This window comes from Protomyctophum bolini (assembly GCF_963924005.1).
Source record: "Protomyctophum bolini genome assembly, chromosome: 14".
NCBI lineage: Eukaryota > Metazoa > Chordata > Actinopteri > Myctophiformes > Myctophidae > Protomyctophum > Protomyctophum bolini.
Window position 1 is genome coordinate 27,736,424 of NC_137875.1, and position 23,534 is coordinate 27,759,957.

Consider the following 23,534-nt stretch of genomic DNA (forward strand, 5'->3'; position numbering starts at 1 on the left):
TCTTTAAATGGAGTACAATCCCAGACTCAGGTTCATTATCTCTTTCTGCTAGATGGTCCTGTACTTTTGTTCCACATCAAATAGGGTTCTTGGACCATCAAGAACCCTGGCCCAGTTCCAGAGCAATATATCAGTCTGTCCCGTGACGCTACTCCAGAGCAACACACAGCTGGTTGTGTGACACGGTGTCTGACCAACGTGACAATAACACACAAGGCGGTCCCTGATGCTCTGTTGTTCCACACCAACCTATAAGAGACGCTGTGCCTTACCCTGTTCGCTGCTGTTGTCCCCACTGTGTGACGTGTGTCCCCCGCTGGACGGCCCGGGCGTCCCGCCAGAGCGCGTGGACGCCGTGTCATCATGGTCTCTGTTCCAGGACGTCTGTTGGGAGGAACAGGAGAGACGGACAGAGAAGGAAGAGATTAACATGGAAGCCTGCGTAGCTGCTCTACACGAGTCACGGTTCATGTCGATGTGTGTCGTTTACTTTAGATGGAGAGATAAAACACAGCCAGACAGGTACAGAAATGGATATTAGATAGGCAGATAGACAGACAGATATTCAGAAGGAGATAAATGGGCGGGCAGACAGACAGACAAACAGACAGACAGGATAGCACTAGCAGCCATTAGAGCAGAATCTCCTGCAAGCCCACGCACCTTAAATTAATCTATTCCCTCAACACACACACACACACACACACACACACACACACACACAAACACACAGTGGCGATTCCCAGCACAAGCACGTACAGTAAGCCCGTACAACAATCATACATAATCACGATTATTGAAGCTCAACGGAAAATTTTAAACAAAAATAAACACACATGCACGCATGCATGCACGCACGCACGCACGCACACATGCACACACAATACTGGCCAGACCTACAGTAACCAAACATGCTGTGTTAGTTCCCAGCTTTGTGAGGCATGCGAACCACGGCCGCCTCCATTTGGCTCCAACCACTAGCAGATGAAAATACAAAACAGCTACAACTTAAAGGGAGGCCACCCCACCAACGCCAAGTAGTGATGTCATACCAGACCAGAGAGAGAGAGAGAGAGAGAGATGCAGAGGTAGAGAAAGAGAGTTGTAAAGTATGACCACAGTCAAAGATCGTTATTTGCTTTGAGAATGAAAGAACAAAACATTGATGACCGACTCCTTGCTAAGCCAAGGTTTGCTACATAACTTAGCAAACAGAAACATACAAACATAAATAAGCAATGGTACTAGGGCTACTAGAGTAGAAAATTAATGGTACTAGGGCTACTAGAACAGAAAACAATGGTACTAGGGCTACTAGAGTAGAAAATTAATGGTACTAGGGCTACTAGAACAGAAAACAATGGTACTAGGGCTACTAGAGTAGAAAACAATGGTACTAGGGCTACTAGAGTAGAAAACAATGGTACTAGGGCTACTAGAGTAGAAAACAATGGTACTAGGGCTACTAGAGTAGAAAACAAAAAAGGGAGGGGGGGTTGCAATAAAAAGGCAAACAATGAGAAAGACAAAAACGCACGGGACAACCGGATAGGAGTAGATTCTCTGCTCTGAACATTAAACAAAACAAAACTTATGGGAGAAACGGTTATAAAAGTTGAACATCGTAACCTAGCACATAAGAGTTGGAGACGTCTTCCTCTGCTGCCTACAAGAGACTCTCGCCAGTCAATGTTTGGGAGCGTGCGTGAACCTACTGCACTGTACATGTGTGTCATACAGTGGGGCTCTATGGCCCAGTAGTACATCATAATAGATATTGAGTGAGAGAAGGGGGGGGGGGGCTGGGGGCAGACCAGCAGACAGCAGCTCATGATGTCAGCTGTGCACCGGACAGTCAACAGCAAATGGCCCCAACAGCAGGATAAAGACAGACACACACACACACTCACACACACACACACAGAGGGAGGGAGGGAGAGAGAGAGAGAGAGAGAGAGAGAGAGCGTGGCAGTTCACCCTGCCACTAACACTCTCCACATCAACACTACACTACACTACAATACAATACAGAATACACAATAGCCAGGTAGCAATAGCATGCTAATTTAGTTTGGTGGGTGCACACACAGGTTATTGTAAATAAAGTACCTGAATTATGATGTGGGTAAACTTTGAGTAATACGATAACGCTTTGTATATGCCATTGCTTATTGTAAAGTCATGGGAGTTAACTGGTTTGTTGAGTATTCAAGGATTGGTACGGTCCAGAGGGGCCTAGCCTTTTAAAGGCGTAGTGAAATGAAAAATACGCTTTTCACACTTTTAGACCATATCCGTGGTTGGCAACTTCTCATTTCTGTGTTTTATATCAAAAGTCCATAAAAATATTTTTTAATTACTTAATTACAGTACGTGCTGCGTGATGACGTGTAAAGATACACATCAATAAAAGCCAATAAAAATGAAGTTTGATTCCCATGCTTCATTACTCCTCCTCCACAGCTGGTTTTGATTAAAGAACTACTGCGTTTTTAATCTCATTCAAGATGACATCCAGACAGTGTATTACTTGCTTTAAACTTAATCATCATCCTAAAATATGTATAGGTTGTGTACAGGTTAGAAATAATCTCCTGGCATTTCCCCATGTCTCTCTGTCAATTTGTTTACAAACTAAATTCACGTGCAGGAAGTCAGACTTTGAGACCCCATAGCCTGGAGGGATGCGATGCTCTGATTGGTTCAGAAACTTCAGAGACAGTGTTTCAAGCTGAAACTTAAAAATAAAATGTCCACACCTTTAAAGAAGGGGACCTGCCACTGCCCAGCAGTCAGTGTGGAGCATAGCAGACCTAACGCCAACCTGACCAGTGTGCTGTAAATAGTATTTGATTTTGTGCTTTATTTTTGTGTGAACACCATTTCCCTGGACACTCTGAGAATACACACAAACGTGCGCGCGCATGCACGCACGTGCACGCACGCACGCACGTGCACGCACGCACACACACGCACACGCACACACACACACACACACACAATAAATAAATAAATAAATAAATAAATAAATAAATAAATAAATATATCAACCCCTGTTCCAGGGGTTGATATATTTATTTGTCTATCCCTTGTACGGAGGTTGGGGCTGTTATTATTTTACCTTATTTGTCAGACTGGGTCTCTGACTGGCACCCCGACGCGAGCTCGCCCCAACCCGCTACAACACACACACACACAAACACAAACACACACACACACACACACACACACACACAGGTATATCTGTTATACACAGAAAAGTGTGCAACAACAGATGCACACTCAGTCACACGCGCACGCACGCATACAGTACACAGAGTGAGCTGAATCGGTAAATACACATACAGTAGTAAGGCGTGCAGATAAACACATACATAAGGACACATGCACATGCACTGTGTGCTGTAGTCCGCTGTACACACACACACACACACACACACACACACACCCCCCCACACACACGTGCGCGCGTGCATGGCCCCATGCAGAGAGGTGCTGTACTCTTGAAACTGAAACAGATGTTGCCTCTTATCTCTCAGTGGCTCTGAAAAGCAACATTAGTGCCGAGGACAGGAGAGTAAGAAGACTTCAAAAAACACACGCAAATGGAATCTTAATGCCTTATCACACAGCCAGGCGAGCCAGCTACAGCAAACACGCACCCACACACACACACACACACACACACACACACACACACACACACACACTACCTCGTCTGATGCTCGCATGCATGAGACTATCTTTTAGCTTTTTTCTTTTTTTATTGAATGAAAACAGATACGGAGGGGGCAATGTGGTGCGCACATCACGCTTTTAGGGATATGTGACGAAATGAGTGATAGAAACCCTGGGCGAGAGAGGAGGGGAAGGGGGAGAGAGGTAGAGAGAGAGAGAGAGAGAGAGAGAGAGAGAGAGAGAGAGAGAGAACAACTGTTTTCAATTGGGATCCCTGCGCTGGTTCTGAAAACGTTTTTTGGAGTCGAGTTCTGTATTGTGCAAAAAGCACACATTAATTCACAAGACGGGGTCGGCCTTTAAACAAAATGAAGACTAAAATATGTATGCTCTTTTATACGGTATATATATTTGTAACTCTGATACTGTGCACATGAAACCAAATGGACACTCACAGGTTACCATTTTGTTACATTTGGAACACTTTGAGAGTTAAATTACCACAGATTTTTCAATACACTGTATATACTGTATGTACTGTATATGACAAAATCTGATACATTTGGTGTCCATTACAGCCCTTTTGATGTCTCCACGCTATGAAATTATAATCCAGTGCTTACTGGGCTGTATAATCACTGGAGGGCTTTGCACCAAAGACTAAAAGTCCCTCCGCAGTGGGGCAACATGCGGAGGGACCATGACGCCACAGATACACACCCTCCACAGTGGGGCAACATGCGGAGGGACCATGACGCCACAGATACACACCCTCCACAGTGGGGCAACATGCGGAGGGACCATGACGCCACAGATACACACCCTCCACAGTGGGGCAACATGCGGAGGGACCATGACGCCACAGATACACACCCTCCACAGTGGGGCAACATGCGGAAGGACCATGACGCCACAGATACACACCCTCCACAGTGGGGCAACATGCGGAGGGACCATGACGCCACAGATACACACCCTCCACAGTGGGGCAACATGTGGAGACCATGACGCCACAGATACACACCCTCCACAGTGGGGCAACATGTGGAGACCATGACGCCACAGATACACACCCTCCACAGTGGGGTAACATGCGGAGGGACCATGACGCCACAGATACACACCCTCCACAGTGGGGCAACATGCGGAGGGACCATGACGCCACAGATACACACCCTCCACAGTGGGGCAACATGCGGAGGGACCATGACGCCACAGATACACACCCTCCACAGTGGGGCAACATGCGGAGGGACCATGACGCCACAGATACACACCCTCCACAGTGGGGCAACATGCGGAGGGACCATGACGCCACAGATACACACCCTCCACAGTGGGGCAACATGTGGAGACCATGACGCCACAGATACACACCCTCCACAGTGGGGTAACATGCGGAGGGACCATGACGCCACAGATACACACCCTCCACAGTGGGGCAACATGCGGAGGGACCATGACGCCACAGATACACACCCTCCACAGTGGGGCAACATGCGGAGGGACCATGACGCCACAGATACACACCCTCCACAGTGGGGCAACATGCGGAGGGACCATGACGCCACAGATACACACCCTCCACAGTGGGGCAACATGTGGAGACCATGACGCCACAGATACACACCCTCCACAGTGGGGCAACATGTGGAGACCATGACGCCACAGATACACACCCTCCGCAGTGGGGCAACATGCGGAGGGACCATGACGCCACAGATACACACCCTCCGCAGTGGGGCAACATGCGGAGGGACCATGACGCCACAGATACACACCCTCCGCAGTGGGGCAACATGCGGAGGGACCATGACGCCACAGATACACACCCTCCACAGTGGGGCAACATGCGGAGGGACCATGACGCCACAGATACACACCCTCCACAGTGGGGCAACATGTGGAGACCATGACGCCACAGATACACACCCTCCACAGTGGGGCAACATGCGGAGGGACCATGACGCCACAGATACACACCCTCCGCAGTGGGGCAACATGCGGAGGGACCATGACGCCACAGATACACACCCTCCACAGTGGGGCAACATGTGGAGACCATGACGCCACAGATACACACCCTCCACAGTGGGGCAACATGTGGAGACCATGACGCCACAGATACACACCCTCCACAGTGGGGCAACATGTGGAGACCATGACGCCACAGATACACACCCTCCACAGTGGGGCAACATGCGGAGGGACCATGACGCCACAGATACACACCCTCCACAGTGGGGCAACATGTGGAGACCATGACGCCACAGATACACACCCTCCACAGTGGGGCAACATGTGGAGACCATGACGCCACAGATACAGACCCTCCACAGTGGGGCAACATGCGGAGGGACCATGACGCCACAGATACACACCCTCCACAGTGGGGCAACATGCGGAGGGACCATGACGCCACAGATACACACCCTCCACAGTGGGGCAACATGCGGAGGGACCATGACGCCACAGATACACACCCTCCACAGTGGGGCAACATGCGGAGGGACCATGACGCCACAGATACACACCCTCCACAGTGGGGCAACATGCGGAGGGACCATGACGCCACAGATACACACCCTCCGCAGTGGGGCAACATGCGGAGGGACCATGACGCCACAGATACACAACATCACGTCAGACTGTTGGAGAGATGCTGCTTCAACCACCTCTTACACAATGCCTTACAGCCGGACAATAAGCATGTAGACAGACACACACTGAAATGAAAATGCTGGCGCACAAGCGAATACATGAAACATCACAAGTGAGATAATGCGGACCACATGCTCGGCGCGCAAATGGTTAACGCTCTCTTTTGTTTTGTTTTTGTTGTTGTTGCTTTATTCCGTTTTCTTCGCAAGCTCTTCAACCAAAAAAGAAAAGAGACAACGGATTTTTATGAAAAAGAATTTAACTGCAGATTATTATTTTTTTATCTTTAATTAGCAGAACTTGTTTATTTTAGGCTCTGGTAGGAAGAATACCCTGACACCCTGGGGACCGGAATGCAGAGGATAGATGTAGCTTTTTCCTTTTTCCTCCACTTTCTCCTTTTAGTCTGTAACAAATTCAACTTGAAGAATATAATTAGAAAGTGTGCGTGCGTGCGTGCGCCGTGCGTGCGTGCGTGCGTGCGTGCGTGCGTGCGTGCGTGCGTGCGTGCGTGCGTGCGTGCGCGGAGGAGTAGGGGGGGTTCGGGTGGGGACGGGGGTGGATGGATGGAAAACTATTGCATTAGCTGTAATTGAACAAAAGAGCGGTTCGCCTGCTGGGAGGTGGCCGCTCGGCCCCATGGGAAAGGGGGCGGGGCAGAGACAGGGCCTGGTGGCATCCCCGCGGGGACCGGGAGTCTATTTATACTCGCAGTCAGTCAGTCCGCCCTCGGACTGAGCGGGCCCTGCGCTGATCCAACGCTGCAATTAACATACACACGTACTTACAGGGCATACATGCATGGCTGAGATCACACAACGCACACATTCTTCAGTCCACCGTTTCCCAAACAGTGGGTCGGGACCCATTTGTGGGTCACAGAGCATTTTTTTTATGGGGTCACGACTCGGGTAATAAAATATATATATTTTCTACAGTACATTAAAAAAAATATATATATATACAGTATATATATATTTCAAATTATTTTTGTTTTAATTGTAATAAAAAAAATAAAAAATAAAGCAACAAAGCAAAGAAATTCCTGCATGATTAAAACTAAGAACTTAGAAGTTGTGCAAATAGCCGATCTACAAGCTTGCAACGCGGTGTGAAGCGGCGGGTTGTGTGCTCAGAGATCTGCTAATTTCACTAGTTTGGGTCAACTGCAAATGTCTAATCTCTCTTTTGGGTCTCGACCTGAAGAGTTTGCGAACCACTGCTTCAGTCACATGGCCAGCACAAGCACACATATGCATATACATACATACGCTCACACATGTGCAATTGCGCATAGTATGCTTGGCCATACACAGAACTAAGCATATGCAACAGCCATACAAATGCCAGTAAACACATAACACACATATTATTCACACACACACTCATACACATGTTGGTCATATAGCCTGAGCAAACAGACGTATACATGTACGCAACCGTCAAAGTCCTGTTGCTATAACTAAACAAACACATGCACCTTGACTACGATGCACGCAGTGTCCAAAATCACACACCTTCTGCCAACGCGACAATGCACATGCACACATACGCACGTGTGAGACCGCACATTATAACAAGTGAGAGGTCCACCTTCCCAATATGGGATATGTAAATTCACAGATGAACAGATGCATAAACAGAGACAGCCAGAGGAGAGAGGGCAAAAATAGAGAAAGGGGGAGGAGGGAGGGAGTGAAGGAAGGAGAGAGACAGAGAGAGAGAGAGAGAGAGAGAGAGAGAAGGGGAATCCTGTCCCTTTGCACACAGCAACACGCTTGATTTATTCACTGTCCCCTTAATGAGCCGCCATGGATTTACTCTCTCTCTCTCTCCCTCTCTCTATCTCGCTCTCTCTCTCTCTCACACACACACACACACACACACACACACACACACACACACACACACACACACACACGCACACACGCACACCCGCACGCACCCACGCATGCACTCTCCCCTTCCCTGTGGATTTTTCTCTCCTGCCATGCTTTTACTCCCATGGCTCTCTTTTCCTCTTCCTCTATCTCTCCCAAAATATTTTTGACTGCCTACCACTCAGTTAGTCAGGCTTGCTTTCTTTCTTCCTTCCTTTCTTTCTCTTTCTTCCTTTCTTCCTTTCTTCCTTTCTTCATTTCTTTCTTTCCTTCCAATTGTTTTTATTTTTTTGTCCATTCTTTCACCTCCCTCCCTCTCCATTCACATACACACAGGATGTAGATTAATTCAATGCTTAATTGTTCAGTAAATTCAATTTTCCACATTCTATTCTGTGTGGCTTTAGCTAAAGTTCTTAAATCTGCCGCGCTGTGCCCAGGGAGCCTCTGCATGTGAGCTGTGCATACCTCTCTCTCTCTCTCTCTCTCTCTCTCTCTCTCGCTCTCTCTCTCTCTTTCATCACTCTCTTTTTTTTCTTCTCTTCGCCACCCTAATTCGCCATGAAAAGATTTTCCTTGCTGGAAATTCTGATTCCACTATGATCGGTGAGGCATTCCAATTGAGTGCATTCTCATTGTGCCGCGTCTTAGATGCAAGGGAAGGGGGAGGAGGAGGGGGACTTTGCCTTTGCTCTCTCTCTCTCTGCCTCTCTGCCAAGGCCCATATCGTACGAGCGCTCATGCAAGAAATGTTGCCTTGCCAATTCATTTGCCATAATAAAGAAAATGGTTAAGGTTGTCGTATTTTGGCCCCCGTTCCCCTCCAGTCTCTGGAATATCTTTTGAAATGTTATGGATATTTACTTTTTGCTCTGTGATGCCGGAAAGCGCATGAGAATAATGTTATGCACAAACATACAGTACAGACACAAATATCTAGATAACCCCACCATTGCACTCAAGCTCACAAATGCACGTGCATGTGAGCATTCGGCACTTGAACACAACCACACTTTTTGACTGCGACACATCTGAATCAAATATGACAGTATGGTGTTATAGTAGGCGGGCCGGCTATAGAATGCTTTGCAAAATCCATTTTGGCCAAGTATTGTTTTATGTAGCACACCATGTGCGGCAACAGTCAGTGAAACTAGTCGTCGAGCTGCAGGTTGCTATCGACCAGTATGCCACTTCCAACTGAGAGTTAGGCTGGCCTGCAATAACTCTCGCCACATTCCCTCACTCACCTGAACACTGTCAGAGTGAGCTAATAGGGAGGAGGGCTGAGAGGACGGCTGTTGTGAACGCTTGTTTATTTTGCCTTTTTACACACCGCATCAAGATAACGCTGGGATATCTGCTCTGCTGATAACCGGCCGAGCAAGTGCTCAACCAGAACGCCTCCCCATTCTCTTCCTCTCCTCTCCCTCCTCCTCCGCTCGCTGCAATATTAGTGCTCCTAAAATGAAAAGAGGGTGATAATGGTATGCACAGTGCAAAAAAGAGAGAGAAAGAGGCAAAAGACTCCCCCTCCCCCTTTCTGTTCTGCGTCAGGCCCCCTTCCCCTTTTCTTCCCCAACTCTTCACAATAGACAAGGAGAAATAACCTTTTAATTGCTGAAGGGGGTGCGAGAGAGTGGGAAAGAGAGAGAGAGAGAGAACTGGATTGGGTCTCTTGAGCAAGTAAAGTATGCTATGTTGAATAGCCTTCAGGTACTCTCCAGTCGGCTTTTTAGAACTGGTAGGTTAACCTCATCGAGACAACCAAAGATAATTACACGTTTGAGATAATTACCAGAGCTTTGAAAATCCATTTAAATGACACACTCTCGCAAAGTGACAAACTGATTCTCATCTCTCTCTCTCTCTCTCTCTCTCTCTCTCTCTCTCTCTCTCTCTCTCTCTCAAGGTTCTTCCACTTCCAGGCAGCTACAGATCCCTTGTTTACTCTCCGTAAGCTGAAATCCAAACAAAAACATTAAGTCAAGCACTCTCCCTGTTCCAGGCTATCGAACCCCAGACAAAGCACATTTTCTCCTTTTCGGGCAGTGAAGGAGAAGTGGGACGTAATTTCATAATGATATGTTTTGCTGCGGTTTCTGTTAGCCTAGCCACCTAGCCATGCTAGCTTAACTTATCCGCGGCACGCAGCCCACTGCGTCTGAGGATGTTCTTGGTGGATCCCTTGGAGACGGGCTGTTTGTGACAGTGCCATTGTCGGAGGCTCATAGGGGGTTAAGAGGGAAAGGAACTTTCCATTAGCTAAGTACACATGTGTTAAGCCAGGTTATTGTTTACTTAGCCAAAGAAACCACAAGCGGGCCTCGGGGACAGACATGGCCGCCTAGCGCAAGTAACACGAAACGCAAGCAAAGGACTTCTCGTTTGCAAGTGGGGTTTTGTAGCCATCACAACAGTGTATCTGTGACCCGGTGTGGTTACACTACGAATAGCTTTTCTCTTTTTATCTTGCCAATGTTCAAGTTCAGATCCATATGAGTATGATACTATTCATTTATGAATACTGTATGGATCAGATAAAAAAGAGAAATTGCAATGTTAGCACCAAAACTTTCTCGATGCACCAGCACATGCGTTAATATATCCAAGGAAGGAAAATATGTACGTCTAAGTGCTCCATAACACTGTTACGACTTTGAAGTCCCTCTGGCCTTGATTTGCTTAATCAGAATCACCCCTACTTGCTATTCCACCACAATAATGAAGAGACTAAGAAAAACATAAGTCACGTGGTCAGTCCTTTGTATCACTTGTTGAATCCCTAACAGCCGCCCCGCATTCACTCCGCGGAGGAGAAAAAAAGGGTATTTAGGGGAGGGCTGGGTGTGGGGGGGTAGTGGAAGGAGGGGGGGAAAGGGTGGGGGTCAAACCTCTCCCCAATACAACTACAAAGGCAGCCATTACCAACAATCACCACGATGACTCAAAAGTTTGTATTAAGAACAGCGGTGTGCCATTGTAGGGAGAAAAGGACAGAAACAGAGAGAAAGAGAGTAGGAGACAAACTGAAGAGGGTGAAAGAGTGTGCCTGGTACGTCGGCTGAAACTCGATCCATACTTCCAACTAGAAGCGGATAGATTAGCGATAGCAGCGTACTGATTAGGAAAATAGCGGCTGACCCAGGCGGCCAGGGTTTCCATTGAGTCACGCGGGGGGGGTGGGGGGGGTGGAGGGGTGGGGAGCAGGGGTCACTCTTTTGACCGCCAGAGTTACCTAAACCAACACTGTTGGGTCTCACTGACCTGGAAACCAACGCTTGTATGGCCAAACAGTGCCAATTGTTGGGGAGAAAAGATACCGCGATAGCGCTATCAAGAGTAAATTCTTAAGCGATGACCACAACAACCATGCTCACATAGTAAGGGTTTGTTTTGGAATGAGATCCGAGGTGGACGAAGGCAAAACAAACTTTGCATACTGTTGGAAACAAGAATCCCAACATTACCTCAGCACAGATTACAAATTAAAATGTCATTTAAATTCATAGGACTTTACGAGTAAACACTTGGAGGATATGATCAAGCATGCCCTGCTCTGCACATTGCGCTCTATTGGGGAGGGGATACTACCCTGCGATGCGAAAAAAGAGAAAGGCCTTGCAATCAAATCAGCACAACACAATCAACCTCTGAGTACATATAACCATTGAAGACCCTCTCACGTTCACAGTCAGGAGACTTTATGAAAAGGAAACAAAAAAAAGAGAAATTCAATTATTCCCAGACCCACTCCAGACGGCATGTCCCAATCAAGTAGAGGAGCTCTTGTGGACTTGGAGTGAGTCCTCAGCACTATTTAGCACCAGTATCCTGCTCCACAGCACTCGACAGAGCCCAAGCTCTCTGAGTTCATTAGCAAATTGCTGTGCCCCTCCCACTGCTCTCTCTGCGCAATTAAAGACAACTGTGCAAACGATGCATAGCCGTCTAGAAATACCCCCCACTCGCCTTTACCCAGGGACCAGGGAAGGGAATGGTAGAGCATGAGTGTCGGCTGGGTAAACAGGCAAGACAATCGCAAAAGGCAACCACAGCCAACAAATCGTCCCAGTACCGAGGGCACCGAGATGTACACGGACTGACGCCTAGGGGAGAGGCTGAACTGACTTTAACATACAGTGTAAGAGAGGCCTTTTCCACATTAAAGGGTTCTGCAAAACCCACATGGTCAGAGTTTTTTTTTTTTTTCATGCCTCCCAGGTTTGTGTACAGTGGAGCTTAATGCAGAAGTCCTATGCATCGCGGGCAACTGCAAACGTACTCTTGCAGGGGAAGCAATGAGCCAAATGTGTTAGGAGTTAGGCAAATATGGCTCTCCAGGGAGAGGCAGGGAAGGGGTTAAGAAAGTCCAACTGGTGCTAACCAGTCACTCCACTCACATAACACCTGAGGGGGGTGCTGCATTTATCAGGCCAGTCTGAACACACACACACGCGCGCGCACGCACACACACACTGTACAATAACACACACAGAATATGTGCACTGCATGCACACAAAAAAACAGAGTATACAAACACACACCCATGCAAGTGTGCAAACACACACATACGCGCGCGCACACACACACACACACACACACACACACACACACACACACACACACACACACACACACACACACACACACACACACACACACACACACACACACACACACACACACACACACACACACACACACACACACACACACACACACACACACACACACACACACACACACACACACACACACACACACACACACACAGAGAGAGAGAGAGAGCAGGGTGAGCCCAAACTGGCTGGGCTGCATTCACAAGCCAGCACAGAGCCTCCCTGACTTTTTCACCTCTCAGCTATGTTCTGCTTTCCTTTCAAAGGGGCGCCTAGCGTCCCTCCAGAACTTGCCTGCATAGACAGGCTCGCAAAACAATGGAAAAGAAGGTAACGACGGAGCACTCGAAATGTTACTGATATGACGCAAAGGCACCATTATGCAGCCAGAGAGTCATCGTTGTTGGATACTCGAGTTTAATAAATTCAAAACTGTTTTTTTTTTCTTCCTCCCTCTGACATTTTTTTCTCTCTCTCTGCTACAGTCGCCTCACTGGAATAAATTGGTTTATGAATAAATGAGCCTCCTCTCCCTCTTGTTAACATTGTTCTTTTGTGCAAATTCCCAACATTGTTTCCAGTCCACTTCAACTTTATGCCCGAGGGCATATATTAAAAATACATATGGAGCGAGATAATGCACACACGACGCAAATTCGTTAAGGGTGTCACCCCCTAACAACGGCAGATAAGATGTCACACAGAAAATAGCCCACGAAATTCAAGGAAGATGTGTGTGTGTGTGTGTGTGTGTGTGTGTGTGTGTGTGTGTGTGTGTGTGTGTGTGTGTGTGTGTGTGTGTGTGTATACTGCAGCGAGTAAGTCATGAAGTGCAGTCGCATTAAATTGACAATATATGTATTCAGGAGTGAGAGGAAGGCGCCCTGTCTTTCTTGCCTTGACTGTTTGGTTATAACCCATATGCACACTGCTTGAATATGACTTGAGCTAGGCACACACACATCTCAGTATTCTAGATCTGTCAAAACCTTTTCCAAGGTGCATGTTGTCATAAGCTATGCCTATGAGTTATTTAACATCAGTCGTCATTCAAAGTAAACAGAACTATAGAATTATGCCCCAAATTGGCTCTATATACTGTACGAGCATTATTATATTGTTAAAATAGGCCATGTCTCTATCTTAAAGTCAATTAAAGATCCACATCGTGCCCCCAAGCACAACATAATTTTCTTCATATACCTAAAAACCCTAGGGTTTTAGCACACTCTATTTTAATACATATATTCCATATCGCTTCAATTTGTGCCCTGACCCATCTATGGAAATAAATAACTTTTTGACAACTGAATCCCCCAAAGAATACATAAAGCTGTTCAAAAGAGACACTCAAATGCACAAGTGGCGTCGTGTTATTTAATTCTGCTTTTTTTGAATTAAATGAAGTATTATCTTCTGGGTGATCTTGCTCATTTCCATAATCAGTCATAGTAGCCGGGGATACAGAGGAGGAAGCGGGGGTCGCTCCACTCGGGTCCCAGTCGGCCCATGAATGGCGCTGCTAGCCCGGCTATTCACTTCAGAACATAAAAGCTGGTGGCTAACGCTCTCTCCGGGGCACTACACCAGGCCGTCGCTCAGGCCAGCCACTCAACCATATGGAAGTCCGCAGATTTAAATTATTTAGCCTAATCGCTTCATTACTTTTTATATCGGCCTATCCAGCTAATCCCTTTAATTTGCACACTTGTTTTTTTTATCTCTCAGCTGTCCATAGACCGGAGCTGAACTTAGCCCACGAAGGCCAAAGTCATACCGTTATAATGCAGGTAGGCTATAATATTTTTGAAACAGGCCATTTTGTTAAGTAAAACGCACGTCTTTTTGTACAAATGAAGTACGATGGGCTATTAATGGCCGTGAATCCTGTGCGTTAAGATTTGCATAATTCTAATCATGGTCGCTGTTATCATTATTTAACGGCAGTATGGACCATTAGGGTCATGCCTGCGCGCACTACAATGTCCCTCGAGTGCCAGCAGTCAGTGGAGCACGTAATGAAGGCCATGGTTATCTCTGATATCGCCACCGCTGCGACTCACAAAAGGAAACATTCCCTAATCTACCTTTAATACCCAATGCCTCGTAGCTTTTCAAACATAAACCGCCTTACTGCCACTGAACCTCTCGCCGGCCGCTGTGCTCTGAGCAAAGAAGAAAGAGGGGGTGCCTTCGATAAGCAATGTGCACTCATGTCTAAGAAAAAATACTGACAAGACATCTAATGAACCGTGAACTCCAGTGGAGAAACCAAGGCACCTAAACCACAGTATCCATCTCGCCACTCAGATAGCTGTAGACCTCTCCCCATATGCAAGCAGACCAATAGAACAGAAATGCACTGATAACGCATTTTGATTCAACAAAAAGAAGTGGAGAAGCGAGGAGAAAAAAAAGGAGAGGGGACTAAATTAAAATCGACATGAAACAGGTCAAGTTTATGGCAATGCTTTCTTGAGCTAATCTTCCCAGGTCGGTTCCGGGATCAAGCCTTAATGGGCCAATAATAGCAACATTATTCAGAAGATTTTCATTCCGATGGAATGTAAAACGGCCTTAATCATATGCAAATAACAGAGAAACGGAGTAGTGACCCGGAATAGCTGAATAGCCAGCAGTGAGAGCAGAGAGCTGTGTGTGTGGTGGAGAGAGAGAGAGAGAGAGAGAGAGAGAGAGAGAGAGAGAGAGAGAGAGAGAGAGAGAGAGAGAGAGAGAGAGAGAGACATACCTGATCAAGAGGCCCCGATGATCTTGTGATTTCTTCACTGTCTGACTTTGATCCACCCTCCCTGTCATCTATGACCAAGTCGATGGGCATCTTGCCTTTCAAACAGCTGATGTACCGGTGGCAAAAATTATCACAGAGTTCATGTACCTATACAGAGAGAGGGAGATAGAGAGACAGAGAGAGAGAAAGGGTGGGGGTGGGCGGAGAGAGAAAAGACATCTCACAATAACTAAAAAGGAACATCACAGAGGACAGTGACATGTGCAACCACAAACCCTTTTGACATGGAAAGCGGCCCCAAATTGTTTGAGGCAAGGTCGGTTGTTGCGACTCGCTCCCTCGGCGATCAGCCGCGTCCAGCATTGTGAACTGGGCTAACTTTATTTCCCATCTCAAAATAGAGATATCGGTGAAAATTGGCAGTGACAAGAGGGCTCCCGGGCTAGAGCGTCTACTCAACACCCGTGTTAAATTCATCAGTGCCCCGGGTAGTGGCCATTAGAGGGGGGTGACCCGCTTGACTGACATTTAAGGTAAACTGTTTAATTTTGTCTACTTATTACATTATCACACACGACCCACGCAGAGCATCCATTGCCCGAGAATTCAATATGCATATTTGGACGAGACATTTTGCCTATAGCTACTCGGCCGGTAAGGGCACATAATTTGTGTGAATAAAAAGGTAGCAGGTACACACACACACACACACACACACACACACACACACACACACACACGAACACTTTCCAAAGCAATTAATAACTTCATAAGCATAGGCTAGTAAGCTATAGCTTGTACGTAGATCAGTTCTTGTCCGCAAGCAACAGCCTTGAGCAAAAGAGTAGCCTATAAATTAAGCATTACTATAGCCTGGTGAGGAAAAACTCGCCCACTCTCTCTCGCTTGCCACAGATGGCCGTCTGTGGCCTTTTGCCCTCGACACAAGAGCACTTCTACAATCGACGAAGTTCGCCTATATGTTTCACCTTCCATGCAATATCTGCCAACATTAAACTTCATTATAGCATGCGGGGAGATTTGGGCACATAGATATCCGTTCCAGTTGTAACAGCTTGCGTCGTGATTAAACGCGGAAGAAAAATGGCCCCATGATTGATTTTGATGCTAATTATAACCGACTCGCAAAAATACATTTATGCAAATATAGCTCATAGGCCTCGGTCTGAAGTACCACACTGGACAGAAAATGGCAAGAGAATATTACCTTCTCCAACTCCAGAAGATGAAATCGTAAAACTTGAATGGCTTGGATCATCTGAAAAATTACATTTAAAATAACAATAAAAAGGTTGAGCTTCACATCTCCTGAAATTAAACAGGCACGTTTTTCTCCATAAAACTAACTACAGATGGGCAAAATATTCATATGAATGATTTTTATGTGCAGCTGATATTAAACTTCAACCAACTTTATTACAATATGGAGACGTGGCAAAGGCTGATAATGCAATAAGTCCATGTAGGTCTAAGAGTGCAGGGATCTATTAGCCTTCAACTAGTGGTGTTTTTTTTTTTTTACTTTGATATCATATTGAAAGTCTGAAACTCTACAAAGTGGAAAACCCCATTAATATAATAACTTTTCATTGAGAGGAAGGGGGTTCAAAGGGTTGTGACAGCTGTCTAATGGCGGCCCTTGGTAGACGGTTATCTGCAATGACAACCGGGGGCTATCATGGTATCAAACAACCTAAATTGAAGAACATAACCCCGAGTCCTGTTTTAACTTTTGAACACCAATCAGCCTCTCTTATACTTAAACTCAAGACCATAGACAAAATATGGGCACACGTCAAGATACATATACAGAAGAGGACACAATCTACGTGAGCTAAGAAAAATTGCACTCATTTGACTATACATGGGATAGGGATATATATATAATAATGTGTGTGTGTGTGTGTGTGTGTGTGTGTGTGTGTGTGTGTGTGTGTGTGTGTGTGTGTGTGTGTGTGTGTGTGTGTGTGTGTTTTTTAGCTTACCAGATTATCCAATTCTGGATTCGATGAAAATAGGGGCTTTTCTGCCCGAATCTAAAAGCAAAAATAGTCAACTTTTAAATATGGTATGAAAAACAAAAAGTCAATAATTTTCAACATATTACACTATATAAAGGGAACATAATTCAGCTTTATGCACAAAAGTTGTGTCCATACTTTGTCATGCATGCAAAGGGCTCATTTACAGCCCACGTGTTACTAGTAATAGGCTATTAATATTTTAAAAAATCTAACTTTTCTGACCTGTTTTGCAAACACTGCTATGTCTTCATTGAAAGATTCCGATGAACAAACGTCACCTCCCGCCACCCCGGGTTCTCTGGGAGTGCAAGTCGCTAATTCACATTTCTCAAAAATCAGTGCAAGCAAGGGGAACAGAGGGTGCCTGGGAACGCAAAAACATACAATAGCAAATGTCACCAGAGAGAACAGCGCCGGGGTCAAGCTTACTCCAGGCTAGGTTTAGCCAGTCATGCTACTCTCAAACAACGCGCCCATGGGGACTGGCTGCAGCGTATGTTATTATTATATTATGCAGGGAAGCTTAAGAGAAACGCTGGGGAAACAGCGGGCACGACTTCTGTGATTCAATCTATGCACGCCTAACAACATAAAAGCCTTTAGAGATCGTTCAGGCGGCTTTCTTGTGTTGTGTTCACGTATAGGCACACAAGCGTGCCTTTGTCTTTGAAAACCAAGTAGGCCTATGCACATTTTATTCTTTTTTTGTTTGTTCCATTTTAATCACGTTTACAAGTCGTGCGTGTAAATGTACGGAGGTGTGTTTTGTATCCTTCCTCCTCGTGACAAACTAAACTTGAGGGGAAAATATGGCGCACTCAAAAGTTCTACAAGTATAGGCTGTGGTGCAGCAGGCAGCGTGGTGTGTGAGACTGTGAGGTGGTCAAATTATTTGTGTCATGTTCAGTCACCGTGCTAACAGCATGCTTGGGAATTTTAATTAACTCCTCTAAATTAATATATGACAAGCATACCTAGTATTTTCTTCTGAACAGACCCTAATCCTTTATATGAATTTAATTGGCTCTTTAATTGGCTCATGACGCACAATTATTTTCTAATTCCTCCTCAACTAATAATGAAGGCATGTATAAAAGCAATTGTAACTTTAGACAACTGAATTAGCTAAATTGTATTAATAAGTAGGCTATAGGTAAATGGCAAATTCCCTTGAGAAATATTCCTTGCTGTAGCCTACATAAAAATAATAATAATAATAACAATAATATTGAATAATATATTTAAAATGGCTATTCAGATATGCTATTATTGCAATATTTTACGGTCGTTTGAAAACTGATTTTAAATGTTTATTTCCACGACTCTCACATTTTCTCGAGTGCTTCCTAAACGGAAATACATGGTCAACATTAGCCATACGTATACGTCTAACTTCATTGTTATAAAATATATTTATACCAAATGCATAAAAGATATAGACTATATCTGAACGGTGCGAAGTTAACGCTATAGCAAACAGTAGACAGTCGCTCACTTTCTCTCTCTCCGCACCCTATATCTCTCCCTGCAGCTCTCTGTCGCTCGTGATTTCCCCTGCGTGTCCCTCGAGGCCTGCGTGGAGCCACGGCTAACTTTCAGTAACAGCCCGGGCTAGAATCCACCAGACTGAGACGAGGCATGCATTGCTGAGGCTCTGCCAACCTACCCGTATATCGAGTCTTTATCTCTCTTGAGAGCGTCGTTGACCGAGGAGCCCATGCTCGGCGGCATGGCGTTCGAGTGGGCGCTGTGCGGGTACTGGTGCGAGTGCAGCTGGGGTCCGTGGTTCAGGTGCACCGCCTGCATGGACCTGGCGCCGTGCGGGTCTCCGTACATGGTGGTCGGGATGCCCACCCCGTCCATCCCGTAGTGGGGCAAGTCTTCGTACTGCGTGCACACAACAAACACGCGTGTCCAGAAGTGAATGGTTATTTTATTTATTTTAGTTTCAGGGCTGCGTCAGCGTGACAATATTGCTTGTGGGAACCCACAAAGGATAAGCTAGCCTAGCTCCCTGCACTGCACTGGGAAGATGGAGGAACCAGGATAATTAAGAAGTTGCTCGTTTTGGTCCTTGTAAAAAAAGTGCTCTTTCTACGCGGCTGAAAATTGTTGTTACTAATTGTGTATAATTGCGTTCTAATATTTCCCAGCTGCAGATCAAATAAGTATATAGTGCTAAAGTGATTACTTTTTTTAAGCATTGGCGGCCAGCATAATTATTCAATACGCATACAACAAATGCCCTCGTAATTGCAATGTTTTCTACTTTTATAGAAAGGTAATTTGCATGTTATTTAGTGCACTGGTTCATGTATGCAACAAACTCAATTAAATATGTGTGCTGTTTTTTTCAAATTATGTTAATTAGTGTTAGGTTACTTACATAGGCTACCATAAACTTTTCATGAAAAGTGTTAATTCTGAGTTCAAAAGGCATATAGTTATCTCCATGTTCACACCACTAAATTACTGCTGTTGTTAAACGCTTGATTGCTTTGCTTAAATGTATAAACAAAATATTAACCAGGCCAAACCCCAAAGTAGCCTATTGTTTATCTGTGATGTGCTTATTAGACAAATTAGTTGCTTTAATTATTAATAGTGCTCCTTTGAAAGTGTCAAAGTAATGTCGGTGAAAGTGAGAAAGGGGCATTATCACTTGTCTTAAAACCCTAACATTTCGACCTCAAACCCAGAGAGGTGCAAAGTCACAGCATGGTACCGTGAATTGTGCCAAACTATATCCAGTTTAAATGTTGCCTATAACCTATGCGTCAAGATCTGCTTTTACAATGTTTACTATTCATGTGAAGATCCCGGCTTCGGCAACCCCACCATGGAGTGGTCCCTGAGTGTATGAATCAAAGCATTTGTCATCACCTCATCATTAAAAAGGTACCTCAATGGCATTATGCTAATATTCCATGTTTCCTATATACATTTCGGAATTAAGTGTATAGGCTATACGAAATTATGATAGCTACAACTGATGGTAACATTTGCATTAGGCCCACAGGAACACCTCGTGTGTAAGTTTTATTTTTTATTAAAAAACAACTAAGAGGTCCGAACTCAAATCTTGATGCTGGCTTTATAAATCAACTTTAGGAGAAATTTGGAGATTTGTTTATAGCCTCCGTGCCCTCCCCATTTCGCTTCCAGTAACCGGCCTGTCATAACCAATTTGAAAAATAGCAGATATATGATCACACTTCCAACGTCCCATAGTCGGCCGACTGTTGATCAAATGAGTGCATGATGTGTCCGTGCGTAATATCGAGAGCCGTAGATGCAAAACACGAAAATGTGTCTCCTGCGTGCGCGGGGAAGACGGGAGAAAGTTTCACCGTGAGCCGTATGTCATTAGCCACGTTACAGTGCGGACTTGCATTCTAGCACAGTAGAGTTACAGAAACTTTTTTTGGGGGGGGATAGCCTACGTACCCGTTGCGCCATAACCCTCCTTACTCCCTCGTCTTCCTTTCAGTTTAGATATATCCCCTCTGAGGCCAGGGTGAAGAAGAAAACGAGCACGCAAATTCCAAATGGGGAGATCTCGCAACAGAATCCGTATGTCTTTCCAGGGAACGGTGAAGCCAGCCCCCTTCTTCTTGCTCAAGTTTAGCCCAGGCACGGCGAATAGGTCCTCTGCTATCCTCGGGACGGCCGCGGCGACGGGGCGAGAGCACCAGTCTCCTTTTCCAAAAGCAGGATGAAAATACCCCTCAAACAAAACCAGCGACTCTCATGGCTTTTTGCCACTCCGCCTGTCAATCAAGCGCGAGGCTTGTCAAAGTACCAAATGAATGATGGTCCGACGCGCGCCTCCAACCAGGATCGCACACCTAAATGTTAATAGTCAAATCACAGTAAAAAAAAATGAAGCTCTCTCTCTCGTTTCTTTGATCACTCTCGGCTCCCGAGTTGATTTTTTATGCAAAAGCGTCTATAGGAGATGAAGAGGAGGTGGGGTGATAATTCTGGCTTAGTATTTCTTAAAGGAGCCACGATCGATGCAGTGTGTGAATGTGAAGCCGCCTGGCCGTCGTGTCGTGGTGTGCGTGTGTGTGTGTGTATACGTGTGTGTGTGTGTGTGTGTGTGTGTGCGTGTGTGTGCGCGCGCGTGTGTGCGTGTGTATGTGTGTGTGTGTGTACAATGAATGTGTGTTGAGCCGAGCGGAGCGCGGCTGACGAGTGGATCTGGACCAGACTGCTGAAACCCGGAAGTAGTGGTGGCCATAACAGGTCGTGTCTTACACAATGGACTGCATCAAGTCGCTCCGAGTGGAGGGGGGCTGCGCGGAGGAGGGACCCATATGCAATGCAAGCTGAGCTCCAGTCAGCGTAGTATATGGCACTGGGTCTGGGATATGCTAGCGAATACCTACTCAACTACTATAATGTCGACAGATCTCCGTAAACGTATATCGACAGATAGGCCCTATGCTTTATTATTATGATTAGTATTATTAATATTAAACACGGAGCGGGTTTTTTTTTGCGGGACGCCTGAGATATTGTGTTATAAAATATATAGGGCTGCTATATTTTGTCTGATCGGCGATACCAGCATCCACTTTTCGGCTTGTAAACTAAAACAGCGTATAATTGCATTAGCTCATTTGGAATTGTAATAACACAATCCATCTATGATCTATATGTATACGCAGGTCAGTGATTTTGAATTATATATAAAGCTGTGGTTGTCTTGTAGCCTAGTAAGAAAGGTATATTTTAGCTGTCACTCTCCTCTCAGACATCGAGAATAAAGATACAATTTTGTCTAAAACTATTAAGCTGCTTGGCCATACAGTAACATCACCAAGATAGTTTCTAATAGATTAGATCCTCTGTTATATGATCAATCAGTTTTGATGGAATCTGGAAAGGGCCATGGGTCATTAGGACTATATTTCCATATGTTATAGATAGGCTATATAGACTGCCTGTCATTTGCGTTAGACTATATGAGGTGTGTGATTTGCGTTGCAGTGTATGGGATGCATTAGATAGAGTGGACAGAGCGGAGTTAAGGCTGCTAAATTGATCACTTTTGTCAACTTGGGTGGGAGAGTTGCATGCATTTCTTTGATGGCTTTACAATTCGGGGCATTTCGTGAAAACAATCAATCTCAACAACGCCGTTCAACCAAACGGTTTACTCTGATATATGAAGCAAAAGTTCAAAAACAAAACATGGAGCGTTCCTGTTAGGAGAACGGCATTCGTGCTGTGCCCTCCGTCCCTCATCCCCCCACACCAACGGGCGAATGGGCCGCTCCAGAAACAGCACGCTCTCGCAGTCTGACATGATGTCCAATGAAAGCGGTGCGCAGCGATGGGAGCCCCCTATTGGTTCTCAACGTGATCAATTCTCAGATGATTGATCGGTTCGAGGCCACATTGGCAAGGAGGCGCAAAACAAAAACATTGCTCGCAAATGGAAAACACGTCTTTTGTATTGTGTTATAGTTCCTATATAGCCTACACATTTGCCAAAATTAGTTATTTGACATGTAGGTTACACTCTTCTCTTCTCTTCTCTTCTCTTCTCTTCTCTTCTCTTCTCTTCTCTTCTCTTCTCTTCTCTTCTCTTCTCTTCTCTTCTCTCTGACGCTCCATGCACTAATTTTTCACATTCCTTAATTACAGTTTATAAATGCGCTCACATAGTCTACTTTGATAAAAAAAAATCACCAAACCGCCGTCATCCCCTGATTTGCTTGAGAAACTGCTAACCTTTCCCTCTTGGAACAGGCGTTTCTCCTCAAACATGATGCACTTCTACAATAAAACTGTTATTGCCCTTTAACAGTTTGTGGCTGCATATAGCCCTATATAAGATGGGGTCAAATATTAATGCGAAATTCTTGTGGAATGGAAACTTTTCTTTCAT

General features: G+C 45.5%; 1 protein-coding gene across 2 annotated transcripts in view; it reads right to left on the reverse strand.

The window, feature by feature from the left end:
- Nucleotides 1-21,837, reverse strand: part of meis1b (Meis homeobox 1 b) — a 113,015-nt gene extending 91,178 nt beyond the window's left edge. Inside the window, exons 1-8 of one of the 2 annotated variants that reach the window (XM_080782651.1) lie at nt 21,083-21,837; nt 19,302-19,522; nt 17,858-17,999; nt 17,597-17,647; nt 16,819-16,869; nt 15,591-15,737; nt 3,122-3,178; nt 273-384 (exon numbers count right to left, since the gene is read on the reverse strand). In XM_080782651.1, the coding sequence (XP_080638777.1) occupies nt 273-384; nt 3,122-3,178; nt 15,591-15,737; nt 16,819-16,869; nt 17,597-17,647; nt 17,858-17,999; nt 19,302-19,522; nt 21,083-21,094 (793 nt within the window). In that variant the 5' untranslated portion in view covers nt 21,095-21,837. The remainder of the gene's footprint in view (nt 1-272; nt 385-3,121; nt 3,179-15,590; nt 15,738-16,818; nt 16,870-17,596; nt 17,648-17,857; nt 18,000-19,301; nt 19,523-21,082) is intronic. The other variant, XM_080782652.1, reaches the window with a different exon arrangement.
- Nucleotides 21,838-23,534: the final 1,697 nt, after the last annotated feature.